Source organism: Patagioenas fasciata, chromosome 2 (genome assembly GCF_037038585.1).
Source record: "Patagioenas fasciata isolate bPatFas1 chromosome 2, bPatFas1.hap1, whole genome shotgun sequence".
Taxonomy (NCBI): domain Eukaryota; kingdom Metazoa; phylum Chordata; class Aves; order Columbiformes; family Columbidae; genus Patagioenas; species Patagioenas fasciata.
In genome coordinates this window covers 155,238,640-155,252,167 of record NC_092521.1, presented here as the reverse complement: position 1 = coordinate 155,252,167, position 13,528 = coordinate 155,238,640, and the positions used below count along the sequence as shown (strand labels likewise).

General features: G+C 41.0%; 1 protein-coding gene across 1 annotated transcript; it reads right to left on the bottom strand.

Moving 5' to 3' along the window:
- Window positions 1-1,660: 1,660 nt before the first annotated feature.
- GJD4 (gap junction protein delta 4) lies at window positions 1,661-8,562 on the bottom strand. Its single transcript, XM_065832871.2, has 3 exons — window positions 8,306-8,562; window positions 7,958-8,099; window positions 1,661-4,740 (listed from the first exon to the last, which is right to left on the bottom strand). Exons 2-3 carry the CDS (start codon window positions 8,019-8,021, stop codon window positions 3,554-3,556), a joined length of 1,251 nt encoding a protein of 416 aa, XP_065688943.1. The 5' UTR covers window positions 8,022-8,099; window positions 8,306-8,562; the 3' UTR covers window positions 1,661-3,553.
- Between the last annotated feature and the right edge of the window lie 4,966 nt (window positions 8,563-13,528).

The following is a 13,528-nucleotide window of genomic DNA, read 5'->3' as shown; positions in this document are numbered from 1 at the left end:
GGTGTTTTGCTTCTATTTTAGTGTTTAAATACATATTCCAAAGTAAAACAAAACAACAGAATTTTTAAAATTTTGTTTAGAAATAAGTTTTTTAAACTGTCTTATCTAGGGTTAAAAAAATGATTGTGTTTTTTTTTTTCTTCTAATCATGCTGATACTGCAGTAACTCACAGTGACATTTGATTTTGCTGCGTGATAAACATGTAAGTTCTGGGTATCCAGTAACCTAGTAGATATTAATTTAGCAAAAGTGCTATGATGCAGTTAAGGATACCAAGAATACAACATCTCTTTAGGCATTTTATAACTTTCCAATAAAAAAAAAAGGTTTCCTGTGTGAAAACTATTTTATCACAGATTTCCAGATCAGGTCCAGCTCTCTTATTTCTAGGGATCCCAGTTGTTTTCTGTATAGTTTCATATTCAGGACCACACGAGGCTGGATAAGCAATATATGTAGCTCATGTATTGTTCCATAAACCCATCTCAGGGTGCAAGTTGTAGCCGCTGCAGCTATGGCAGCTTTGTCTGAACGCCAGACAAAGCGTCCCGAGGGCAGGATTAGGAGTAATGTGTTTTCAGCACATCTTCAGGAATGCTTTTCTGAAGTAGATGAGTTAAGAAAAGATTTAAAGACACTCTAGCAAACTTAACAAGCAGCTTTTGTAACATTTTTCTGAGTACGAAATACATTCTGAAGGACTTACGGAACCAATTCACAAATTTAAAATACTAAATTTTTGCCTACGTAGCAGAAAATCTTGTTTCTTCCTTGCTTCACATCTATTACTTCCCTTATTCACTCTTTCTAGGAGATCTAGATATCTTCACTGCACCTTAACATTCAGTGATATTGAATATAAGGAGAAATTAGAGATGATCCTCTATGTTCTTTCAAAATAGATCTTGTTTCCCACCTCCTCCTCCCCATTGCAGGTACCCCTACCAATGATCTCATTTGCTTGAGCTGTGGAAGCTCAGAACAGTTCAAACACATTTGCACATCTTCCCTTGCTAGTAGACCCACCCAGTTTGTAAAACCATGTCTTTGTAACTAATAAATGTGACTTGGAAATAGTTGTTAGAAGAGACTCAGAGACATCCCCTTAGAGCAGGTCGTTGATGCCAGAAGCTTCTATTCAGTCCCCAGTGAAAATCCCATACAAACCCAGCTCTTTTAGTATGTAGGTTTTGTAAACACATTAAGTGCTTCTTACACTGACTCTGAATTACAAATCAAAGGGTCCACAAGTCCTACAAGCAGTCAGGTCTGCAGCTGAGTGGCACAAACCAAATGCCACAATTTCACGACAAGAAACTGCAAACAGAATAAGGAAGAAGTTAACTAATTCCATTTTCCATTTCAGGCACAAAGAGGATCTTTCTGATGTGAAATGAGACTCTTTAGCCATGAAAAGATGTCTAGCTACAGACACAAAAAAGCAAACTGTGTCCAGCCACAACGCATTTATTATTTATCCTACCCTATTTATATCTTACACCGAGGGATGTACGCGACACACTGAATCCACATCTGTTCCTTGCATTCCTTCTGGCAGCTGAGAAGATGCAATGACTCAAAAGAGGTTTCATTGCTGCAATGTTTTGTCATGGTATGTGTAATCAGCACAGGCCCAGTTTAAGAGGCTTTAGAGGATGAGAAGTTTAAATATTTAATAGTTTTCTGCCTATGATAAGTTAAATAATTAATGCTGCTCCTACCCTGGAAATGACAAATCATACAACAGGCACTCATGATAAAAGAAACAAACATAGCTAATAGAAAGGAAAAAATGACTTAGAAGGTAGTAATTAAAAACCTCTGTAGCATACCTCAGGATCTCAAAGTACTTTGCAGACCAAACTAAGTTCTGCCTCCCAGCCCAGTGAGCAGTTCTGTCCATCTATTAAGCTACCTAATTTTTGAGGGAATACAGAAGATGAGGGATAATTAAGTGCGAGCCTTTACCTGGCATCAGTGAGAAATTATACACAGACGCTATGAGCCAAACTGTCTGAAACACTTTTGCATCCACAGGAGAGAAAAAGAACAATGTGAAAGCTGTTGTTCCTTGATATTCTGCACAGAGGAGCCAATCATCAAGCTGTCACAGAATCTTGTCATACAGCAGAGTAAGAGCAAAACTGTATCTGTGTGTGGTTTATTCTTTGTGTGGGTCTAAATGGACAGAGAGCTACTCCAGCTCCAAGCAGCATTTACAAATACCAGCTCTTGCCACCCTCTGAATAACGTTTTGTAAGACACTACCACTAGTACATTTCTCTGAGTACATGCTCCTCCACATCCACTCCCACTGGTGATCTGCAGGTATATGCAACCTTCAACCCCCACTGGCTTGTAGCTAAAGGATAACTCAGCTCTTGCGCTGCTGTGCTTCAGTGCTGGGCCACGCTTATGTAAATGTAACAGAATTAACACTCAAAGAAAGCACAAAGCATGACAGTAATAAAATCTGTGATTCACTCAATTTAGACACATTTTCAAATGATTAGCACTAAGAAGTCTGTCAGACAAAGAGGCTGAGTACTTTGATATAGGCATTGCCGCTATGTGCTTCTCTCGGGGTATAAACCACTTTTCCTAAGCCCAGGTTTGAGATAATCACACTGTAAAAGAAATAGGTATATCTAGAAAGTGACTCATCTGACCTTCAGAGATGCCTAAAACAGGTCAGGTGACTCACCTTCCCCCCCCCTGCTGCTGCAATCCAGAGCCTAGTGTTACAATTTCAGGTTGAGACACATAGCACCTGCAGACACGTCAGTAGGACATCACACCAGGGCACCGTGAGCAGCGCCACAGCTGGGGCACCGGAGCTCAGGCCCCTGCACTGCCCAGCTGCTGGGGCACCCCCTGCACCTCCTGCTCCCCTCCTCAGCAACTCTGCAGCACAGGATCGCTCTCAACAGCTAATCTGGGTGCAGTCACCCTGTTTTGGAAGCTAACGGAGTTGTCTCAGGGTCAGAGAAAGGTACTGCCATGGTGTTGCTAACCAGGATAGATGTAGCTTTCAATCAGTAAGACCCAAGGGTATTTTTACACATTAACTTTACTACAAAACATGTATTTTTATTTTATTCACTGTCTACTCTTCTTGCTTGGGTATCCTTTCTTAGAGAGGGCTTAGAGAATTTAGCATGAGGAGATAAATTAACCTTCTGACAGCAGACAATGTATAACTGTGTTTAAAAGTCACACCTTTCCTAAACTCAATCTTTTGCAAAAAAACTAGGTTAGGATAAAAAAGTGTGCACACGTACTCCTGGAAAACAAGGTCAGTCACATCAGTGATAGTCCACAGCTTTTTAAAGTCACACTCTGAAAAACATAAAATTGTTACATTTTCCGAAGAACAGTTCCCTTAATGCAATGTCCTTCAAACTCTTATACAAGTGTTTAGCTTCCTCTTCAGTGGAGGAACACAGCATAGCAGTGTCCCTGCAGCATAACCTCAGCCGAGGGATCCAGCTGAAACTACCTGAAACCTCCTCAGTGACGCGACGATGTGTCCTGCCAGTGTCACTGGAGGCTCTATACCCATTCTGACTTTTTTGACCTCAAGCAACTAGTACTGCTATAATTTGATTGTGCATCAGGGCTTTTTAGCTCAGCTGAAGGGTAGTATCCTAAAAGCTTGCTCTGAACTACAGAGGAAGAAACTCCAAGGTCAGACTTGATCTGAGGTCTCAAAGTCAGGGCCGTGTCTTTAATGAAGTCTTGCTGAAGCTCGGGTCTGGCTCGCTCGCATGCCGTTCCTTGGTGGTCACCAGCACACAAAGGTTCTTCAGTGCTGTCTTGCTCAACAGCAAGATCTCCTGATATACAGGGCTTATTGCTGTTGCTGTTAAGGTTAGTGCTGGCAGTTTGCTGAGAGACCGCCTCAGGATGAAAAACAGCCTCTTCTTCCTCTTCAGAGAGAAGTGAGCAGGAGCCATCAGTGGTCTGGCTGCTATTTGATATGGGACAGTCTTGATTTTGAGGTGGAGAAGAGCTGCCATGCTGTACTGGGGGAAGATTTAAAACACACTCATCCTCTACGTGGGGATTTGCCAGCAGCTTGTTCTTCTGGTTTCTTGCTGTCATCCTTCGGAGGGCACAGACAAGATCAGCAAGGCTAAGCAGAAAAGACAGACTGCTGATCCCCCAGATGAAAACCATCATGATGGATTTCTCAGTGGGCCGGGAGATATAACAGTCAACTGTGCTTGTACAAGGTGAATGGTAGCAGGAAAAACGCTCAGGAACAAAAAACCCAAAAAGAAAATATTGGACAGCTGCAAAGGCAGCCTCAAGCAGTGTCCTAAAAAAAAGATGAACAGTATATGCCCCAGAAAAATTAAGGACAATTAGGCTGTCTGCACTGCAATCTAATTGATTAACAAGAGCACTTCTACAGAGCATCTTCAGGTCTTTGGGGCTTGATAAACCTTTATTCCCTTTGTATCCATGCACCAAACAGTGCATTTTTACAATGTACATAGCTGCCTTGTGCAAAACATAAATGGTGAATGCAGCATCAGGTAGCAGGATAGACACAGTTTGAACGAGCCAGAATCTAAAGTGAGATACGGGAGAGAACAAGTCATAGCAAACGTTGGAGCATCCTGGTTGCAGGGTGTTGCAGACAAAGCGCTTCTGCTCATCCTGGTAGAGTGGATAGCCTGCTAACACTACCACTGCCATCCGCAGCAGAATTATTAACATTAGCCAGATCTTTCCTAGAAGAGAAGGGAAGAAAAAGAGTCAGAACACTGAGAAAGAAAGGAAAGTAGATAACGTAGTGATAGTCTCTCTATACACAAGGAATTTGAAGACATAGCCTCCGTACTCAGTGTCCCCTCCTGAAAGCTCCTCTTTGGCTTTGTTTTGACTGAAACTCATGTGAAAATGTGTTAGCTGACACATTCCATAACCTTCATCTAGATTTGACAGTATTGGAGTTTGACACAAAGTAAGCCATGCCAACTGGAACCTCAGCCTAACAAAAACAGTGTGAACACGTCCAAATCTGATAAAAAGAGCTCACAATTGAGTTAATAATCCAATTTCACGTACAATTCTTCTTTGCTATTGGGTTCATACCTCTGCACCTGAATTTTGTCCTATTTCAATAATACAGATCTGCAAACAGAGAATGAAATCCTTCTAGATACAAAACATCGTTCCATGACACAGTATTTGTTCTTGGTCTTGGCCATGAAACTTTGCGTAAAGTTTACTATAGAAAACAAAATCTCTCTTGTGTCTAGACCGGTATTTACTAGTGAGCTAGTTAACAGGTGCTATTAGCAAGCTTATGCAAAATGTTCTACAAATGTACATTTACTTGCACTTGTGAACCCCAGTGATTTCTCTCTGCTGCTTCTTTGGTTAAACTCATCTTGATCATGCCTTCCAACCTTTGTTCACCTTGGTGTGCAGCTTCTCTCTCCATTCAGACCAAAAGCTCCTTCTGTCTTGATAGCAATACCACGTGAAGCCTTACAAGTCTGATATTTTCATACATTGCTTACTTCATCTTTCCCTGATTTTTTTCATATGATTTCTTTGGGTAGGGCTTGGTCCCATCCACTTTGGTGGGAAAGATCAGGCCTTACCCTTATTCTATTACACCAAGAGCAGTGAAAGATCAGGCATTGCTACCCTACACATCTTTTAAATGAGACTGTGTGGTTCTTGACAGTTTCTTGGAGGACTTCTGGTTGGGGTCGCTTTTTATTCAAAACCTTTGTAAAGTTACATACGCTGATGTATTACTGACAAAGTTATTGATTTTTTTTTTTTTAAATCTTTTTTGTGGGCAGGACAGGAAGGCCTAAAGATACACTGTTATTTTGTCAAACATTAAAAACAGGTATTCTGGACAAATAAATGGAAAAATTCAACATCTGAAGTTAAGTTTAGCACTCGAATTTCCCAAGTTTCCTTTTGAGTCCTGTCACTAGTTCCCTATGTGGTTTTTTAAAAGTAATTTAATTTAATAATCCCCTGTTTTAAATTCACATATTTTTCAAACATGCCAGGAAAAGAAAAAAAAAAAAAATCCCACTTTGGAATAAAAAGGAAAAAAAAAGAAAGAAACCTCACAACTCAACCACCACCAACAACAAAAAACAAACCACCAGTAACAACAAAAACATAAAAGAATGATAAGATTAATTCTGTGCTCTAAGGAATGGTTAAGAAACCAGTTGTAACCACAGGCAGACAAACAGCAAGGCTCCGTGACCAAAGAGAAGAATCCTATATGGAGTTAATGGTTTAGAAACTGAAAAGCTCAAATAATTAATAGCGATTGCACTTCTCAGATGCACTCAAGGTTTTAAAGGCAGTCTGTGAAATCACACCGATGCACATTCTAAAGGCTTTATAAAAATCCAGATCTCAGAGCATTTTTCTATAAGACATACAATTATTAATATTTACAGGTATTGTCTTGAACAGTATTATTTTCTATTGCCCATAAAGCCATTTTCCTGTAGTAGGTGTGAATTTAAAATATTCAAATATTTCTGCAGCCTTGTATGATAACTTTTATTGTACTGAACACGCAGTTTGAATGCCCCATATAAACCATTTGTGGCTAGTAGGCTGATTATGGACCAGAACAGTAAAACTGTCCTCTGAAGTGCAAAAACTGCCAGGAAAAGGTTAAGGATACATAAGCTATAGGAGAGATCATCAGAGGAAACTGGTGCTCCTAGCAAAATAATTTCTTATCTAACCATAAATAAATGGAGGCCTTTTGATTTTATCTTTAATCACCTGAAGTTTAATTATGGCTTTGCGGTGTTTTCAGTGTCCTGCATTTTGGGGACAGGCTGTACTCTTACTCTATTTTGACATACTGTGAGTCAATACGAAAAGCTGTACAGAATCAGTCATCTTTAGCAAGTGAAGTTTCATCTTGAGGTAACATTTTTTCCCTGTGAGGACCCCAAAGTATTTGAAGCACATTAGTTAATTAGGCTCAAAATACTACATGCTATTTCACTATCAGTTTTTAATTAGAACATGTACAATAGGGAGTGCTGCTTAAGAAAAATCAGTGGTTCCTTAGGAAGTTGTTTAGTATGTCATACACTTTAGAGATAACCCCTCCACACATCACCTTCCCTAATGACTCAGTCTTGATTAAACGTGCTAGAACAAGCCCCTTCACCGACCCCCCTGTGGCTTAGTCGGATATTCCCTGCAATGCACAGCACAAACTACAGCAACTGTCCACGACTGGAGGTGAAGGGCCTTTGGAATGCCTGTGAAGGATTTCCTCTGGCTCACACTTTGATCAAAGTAGCCCACAAAAAAGGATCAGTGCCTTAATTAAATAAGAAGGAAAAAAAAAGCACTCTGGCTACTATTAGCTCAGGAAAACCATACTGCTTTTTTTTTTTTTTAATGCATGTGAACTTTGTTTATTTATAAAAATAAAGAATGAAAAGCAATGGTAATTAACCACAATAGTAATAAACCACGAACTTCTTCCTGTAAAAGAGGAGTCTTTTTTCCCTTCTTTAAACTTTTAAATTCATTGCTAAAGCTATTGCATACGTTCTATGGTTCACTTTACGTGGTATAAATAAAGTGCTACTCCTGTCTGTTTTCACTGTGAACCCTACAATAGTCAGTAGAGCTGATTGGAAACCCAGGTACCAAGAAGAGCCAAATTTGAAAACCTTGCCAGAATTTTTCCATGAATTTCAGAAAATATCTCTCAGAGAGGGAGTAGGAATCTATTTAACAAGAACCACTCTAATCATGTATCTAAATAACATATCAAAATAACTACTCTTATCACATATCTAAATAACATGTTCTCACTGTAAGGATCACAGACGCATAGCTAGATATTAAAGTCAGTTACCAGTAGGACACTTGGGTGGCTTCAGGATGTGGAGCAGCAAAAGAAAGAAGAGATTTTTTTTAAGTACTTACCTACAATAGTCACATTGTAGTTGAGTGTGACAATCAAAAATCCCAGCGAGTCCCAGCGCTCCATGTTTGAACAGGTCCACACCACTTACAGCTCCTGACGTCCCAATGATTTCAACATTTCCAAAGGAGTTTACACCTAGATCTGGAATAAAGAGGTAAAAATAGAGGAAGGAATTTTTGGTAAGGATAAAAGATGGAAATGAGAAACCCAGCCACACCAACGTATTGATGAATGATTATTTTTATTATTTGAACAGGACTGTTAGTTTCAGATGTTGAGATAAATCTTTCTAAGGCTGTAAGATTGTCTTGCAAAAGCTCTAGCTTCTTGGATCCAATTGCTCTTACCTCTTGTGTGGTTCCTCTGTCCAGACAACTGCAAGTAGACAAATACCAACAGGAGTGATCTCTGCCATTGTGGACTATTCTTACCCTCCCGGGGCATACCAGCCTCCTGGCATTGCTGAGATGCTTCGGTGTTGAAAGACAGGGAGAGGGGAGAGAGGGAAGAAAATAATAGATCAGGAAATAATGGAGACTCCTCTGTCTCCCCACGAGAATTGCAGATGCACAACAGAAGGAAAGGGCACACAGAAGGACGAGCATCCCTATGTTTGAAAGGCACTTTCAGTTTAGCTCACTGGCAGCTATCCCATTGCAATTTCCCAAAGCAATTTATTTCTAAAACGCAGCCTCCCTGACAGGACATCATGGTCTTGTCAATCACAGCCGCACCAAATTTTCTCCTGTGTGCTGAGCCAGCCAGTGGGCCAAGCCTCCCTGCAGGCATGATGAAAAACAGGGCAAGCAAAATAAAAATCATTTTTAAAAAGAAAGAAAGTAAAACATAATATCAAATAAAATTAAATAAATAAAATAACCTGGTTTTCAAGATGTCACAAGTCAATAACTTCTAATTTATCTCAGTTCTTTCTGCTTGGTACTCTGAACATCATTCAAAAGAGCCTAAGGCTGATTGCCCAGCAACCTGAAAGCCCAGCAAGCCTCTGCAGCAATGGATGGAGTCAGTTGTCTCCCTGGAGCAGGACAGCCCGTGGGGTGCACGCTCCCCGACCGCGAGGGGCAGCTGCACAGTGTGCCCTTGACTCCGCGTGACTGCGCTGCACCCCAGGAAAGAACTGTACATGGAAAAAGACTCTCGCCTTTTCTTTCTTCACCCCCACTGTAACAGATTCCCTTGGGGAAAATAATCTACTACCAATATCCACCCACCGCTCAACTACTTATGGGATATTATACGTTATTCTGTCCTTTCTAGTCTGTGCTGTAATAGGAACAAACATAATACAGAGATTTATTGTCACAAAATCTTATCAGTAACTAGAAAAACAGAAGAAAAATGAGTCTGCATGTGGTATAGCAAGCAAGAAAAGTGATGTCGTGACAGCCTCACACCTAAGGGCTGCCAGCAGTCCGGGCACAGGCTTGTCACTGCAACCCTGCTCGCCTGCTGCCACCCACAACCTTGTTCCTGGGGCCAGAAGGAGCTCTGTGCTGGTACCACGTGAGTTACTCATGGTCAGTGTGACTAGTCTAAGCGCGACGACTGAACGTGACTTACTGAAAAAAAAAGGTAAAACTAATAATTTAATAAAGTGAAATGTAACTGCACAAAGGCCTTTTCTCCCCAGCTCTCTGTTCACAGGGTGTGCAATGCCTTGGCAGAACACACTGAGCATTCTTTCCATAGTGAGGCCCATCCTAAGGAAACCCTAAAAGTGGAGTTTGAAAGCGTGGCGCTTAAAAACTCTTCATCCATTAACTGTGTAAAGAGATCTCTAGTTGCAGTAGTAAATACAGGAGTTTTCTTGGTTTCAGATTTTTTATGTAAAATATTTGCCAAACCAACATTTTTTCTGCTACTGAGTTGTATTTATTTATGATATATGATGGTGGTTGTAGCTTCATTTCCTTCACACACACTTTTTTTTTCAGAGATGTGCGTCTGTGAGAAGTATGGGAATGAGGAGGAAGGGAACAGAGAAAAGATGCAAATGGCCAAGACATACATTATGCTGAGATATGAAGGCATTCCTGGTTAAAACTCCTTTGTCAAAAATAGAGTCAGGAATGCCGAGATGGCGGCAGGGTATGAATGGTCAGCAGCTGCATCCAGACAATAGACTATAAATTGTCTCTGTCAATATTGCCAGTTAAAATATCCTTGCTTGTTGCTGCTGTGAGACTTCTGCCATTTGTGAAAAGGATAACAGCTAGGGATTCAAGCCCTCGAACTGTTGCCTTCAGGACAATACCAGACAACAACATCTGATCCCACAGCATGGATGTGCTGAGGTAGGACGGCCACTTTTCTTCTAAAATAAAGTAAGCAACACCACCCTCCAGACTCACTGTGCAGCCTGAGGGCTGGATTTACATCCAAAACCCCAAATTCTGTTTTAGCTTTTTCCAGACAACTTTGGCTTTTTTATTTTAGCTTTTCCAGACAGCTCATATCTTACTTCAGTCCAACACTTCTCCTTTTTGTAGTGTGTTCTCTCCCCAAGGTCAAATTAGGAAGAGATCCCATCTGCCTAGCCATCCAGGACACCTGAGAGCCAACTTCCATTTATTGTACCCAGAGGCTTCCTTTGGCTGTGATCTGGAGCAGTTTGGTAAAAGAAAGGCAGGGAACATAATCCTAGCCAACAGAAGGGCATGGCCCTCAGGGCACTGCAGGGACAAAAACTGCCTTCGAAGCACCAGCATGTCTGTAGAAGCACAAAAACACCGGCCAGGGGCCTGTTCTGCTCTACAAGTCTCTCATCAGTCCACCTATAGGCTATGAAACGAGGTGGTCATTACAAAGTGTTGGGTCTGTACAAAAAATATAGACTGTAGTTTCTTCATCCCTTGACTCAGCACCACATATCAGGCCAGGGTTCCCATCTGAAGATATTCAATGTTGTATCTGAAGATATTAAGCATACAATTCCCCTCATTTATTATTTATCTGTAGCTGCTCCCTGGATTTCATGTTCACCTGTAAAGACTAAGTAGAAAGGGAGAGTAATATTACAGGCATGAGCATAGCAGCAGAAGGTCTCCAGCTCTGCAGTTCCACCAGTTGGCACCACCTTCCTCATCAGAGGACAAGCACGTGGTGCACAGCCCCATCCCTCTGTATGCACTCCGATACTAGAATCTTAAAGAAACCATTCCCAGGCTGTAATAAAGTTCAGTTGTCAAATCCACGAACTTGCACTGAATTTTAGTTAAATACAAGAGAGAGAGAAAATACAGACATGGTTTGGGGTAAAGCTAAACGTTGAAATCTAGTGGTATCTCATCACGTCTGATTTTAGAAGTGGTCCTAAAAGCCACTGGAAAACTTTCAGAGACCAACAATGAAACATAAGAAGATGCAATTAAATCTATTTTAAAATTCACAACTGCTGTCCACATTTTTAACCCCTTAACACAGATCCAGGGCTTGATCCTGCAAAAATTCACAGATGTGACTTGGTCACTGTGAGTGACCCACTGAAACCTTCCAAACTGCTGGAACTGCATCTCACTGTGGACCCACATCACGTCCCCAGGCTAAGACCTGTGTTACTTGGCACAAAGCCCAGCAAAGACACTTCACCCAGACCTTGGCTCTGAACGACATTCAGAGGTGACGTATAGTCAGCTTTAAGCCACTTCAGGGTTTTCCAACCCAGGAGCAAGTCAGAGACACCTGAAGGGCGCCCCAGTCTACATCACACGCTAAAACCCCCTCGGAACTAGAGGGATTCCACTGGTACAGCAAATCCCAACCACATCTGTCTTATCCAGTCAACACCCAGTCAACAACTTCCAATATTTAAGTGCAGTGAAGTGGGAGTTACTACAGGAGTTGCACCCTACACAGCACCTGACAACAAAACAACCTCTCTCTACCAATTTAATTAGTGTTAGAGCAAAGTGAGTTGAACAGCAGTTTCCCTAAAACAGAATTGGACCTGGCATGTCAGTCCAGGTTCTTTGGCGGGTTATTATTTAAGAAAGAAAAAAACACAGATGTGTATCTAATACTTTAAAGACTAATTTTAAAATCTGTTTAGAACTTTTCTAGTTAGCAAAAATGATGTATTGATGACCAATCTTGCAGTAAATCTAGCTCTTCAGCAGGTGATCTGTAAATTCAGGAAAAAAGTGATCTATTCAGAAGGGACAGTAAACATTAAAATGAAGGCTATTAATGTTGATGGACTTGTTTTTAAAATTGATAAAATACAGCAGAAGGGTGAGAAGAGGAAAACAAGCTAGCCATGAAGGACAACAGCAAACAAATAGCAGGAAAAGCTGCCCAGAACAAATGTTCTTTTTAAGACACACATAATGTGTATACACGCACATAAACACGTCAGACAATCTTCAAAGTAATCCCACAATGCGTGTAAATCCTAGGGCAGCACACAGAGTGAAGGAGACAGCACAGCATGGAAAGCCCTTGCTTTACGCAGGCACACGCAGCGCTGCACACTTTGCATTCCCTGGGACCTCTGTCCGTCTGCCACTCGGATAATCACTGCAGGCAGAATACGCTCAAAAGCAGTCTCTCCACAAAGCAGCTGTCGCAGCTATACAGACATACGGAAAGCAAGAAAGCTATAACTCCAAAATTAGGGCTATGGAGCCTACACACACAGAGGCAGGGGCGTGGTGAATGTTTTCCATCATGAACTACTGAACAGGGAGCCTCAACATCATGTCCCTACTCCCCACTGCTCAGCCTCAACCCCACCGGTCCCCAGAAGTGACATCGTTCAGAAGGTCTTTTAGGAAACTCTCAAAGAACGTTTCCCTCTTCCCCTTCCCTTTCTGTCTGCCTTCCACTCCCCGTGCTCAAATATGTATAAATGCATATGCATGTGCGTGTGAAAGTCCAGGAGGACATCCAGAACAGCGGAGCAGCTCATTTTTAGCCACTCATATTGATTTGACTTGATAAGTTCCCACTAGCTTGGTCATCTCAGATACTTAAGCCTGGTGCCTATAGTGTCTCACATCTTCTTGTATCTCTCTTCCTCTGCTAATTTAGTAAATCTAAAATACCACTGTGTTTTACTGCATGATTTCAATGATTTAGATTATTCTAACTCTTTCCTCAAACAGATCCCTTTACTATAAATACTTGGAGGTTTGGAAAGGTCACCTTTCTAAAGGGAACTTGCTTCTAAGAGGAATGAAAAAGGCAGCTCTCCTTCAGAATTTGGTTCAGCAACCTCAAAGCTATTCAGCCAAGAACTTTAAACATTTCAACACTGATCTGAAGAGGAATTAAGTAATGGGAAGTATATTCTCATTCAGGAGCTCAGGGCCAATTTCTTCAAAAGTATTTAATTTTACTAAGTGGTAAAAGTACAAAGTGAGTCCATGGGATTTTCAAAAGCATATTATTAATATCTGCTTAACTCCCACTGAAATGAGTAGCTACACTAGTACATGACATTATTACTGAAATTTGCGCTGCTGAAACTCAAAAAAACCCCCTAGTATAAGAGAGGTTCCATCTTTTTGTTTTGTTTTAATTTTGCACTTAGTGTTTGACACTTAGTTTGA

Bases quoted from the DNA above. Each gene is read 5' to 3' on its own strand.
- GJD4 (XM_065832871.2), bottom strand. From the start codon at position 8,021: ATGGAGCGCTGGGACTCGCTGGGATTTTTGATTGTCACACTCAACTAC. The intron at 4,741-7,957 runs GTAAGTACTTAA...CTTCTCTTCTAG, and splicing joins CTACAATGTGACTATTGTAG to GAAAGATCTGGCTAATGTTA.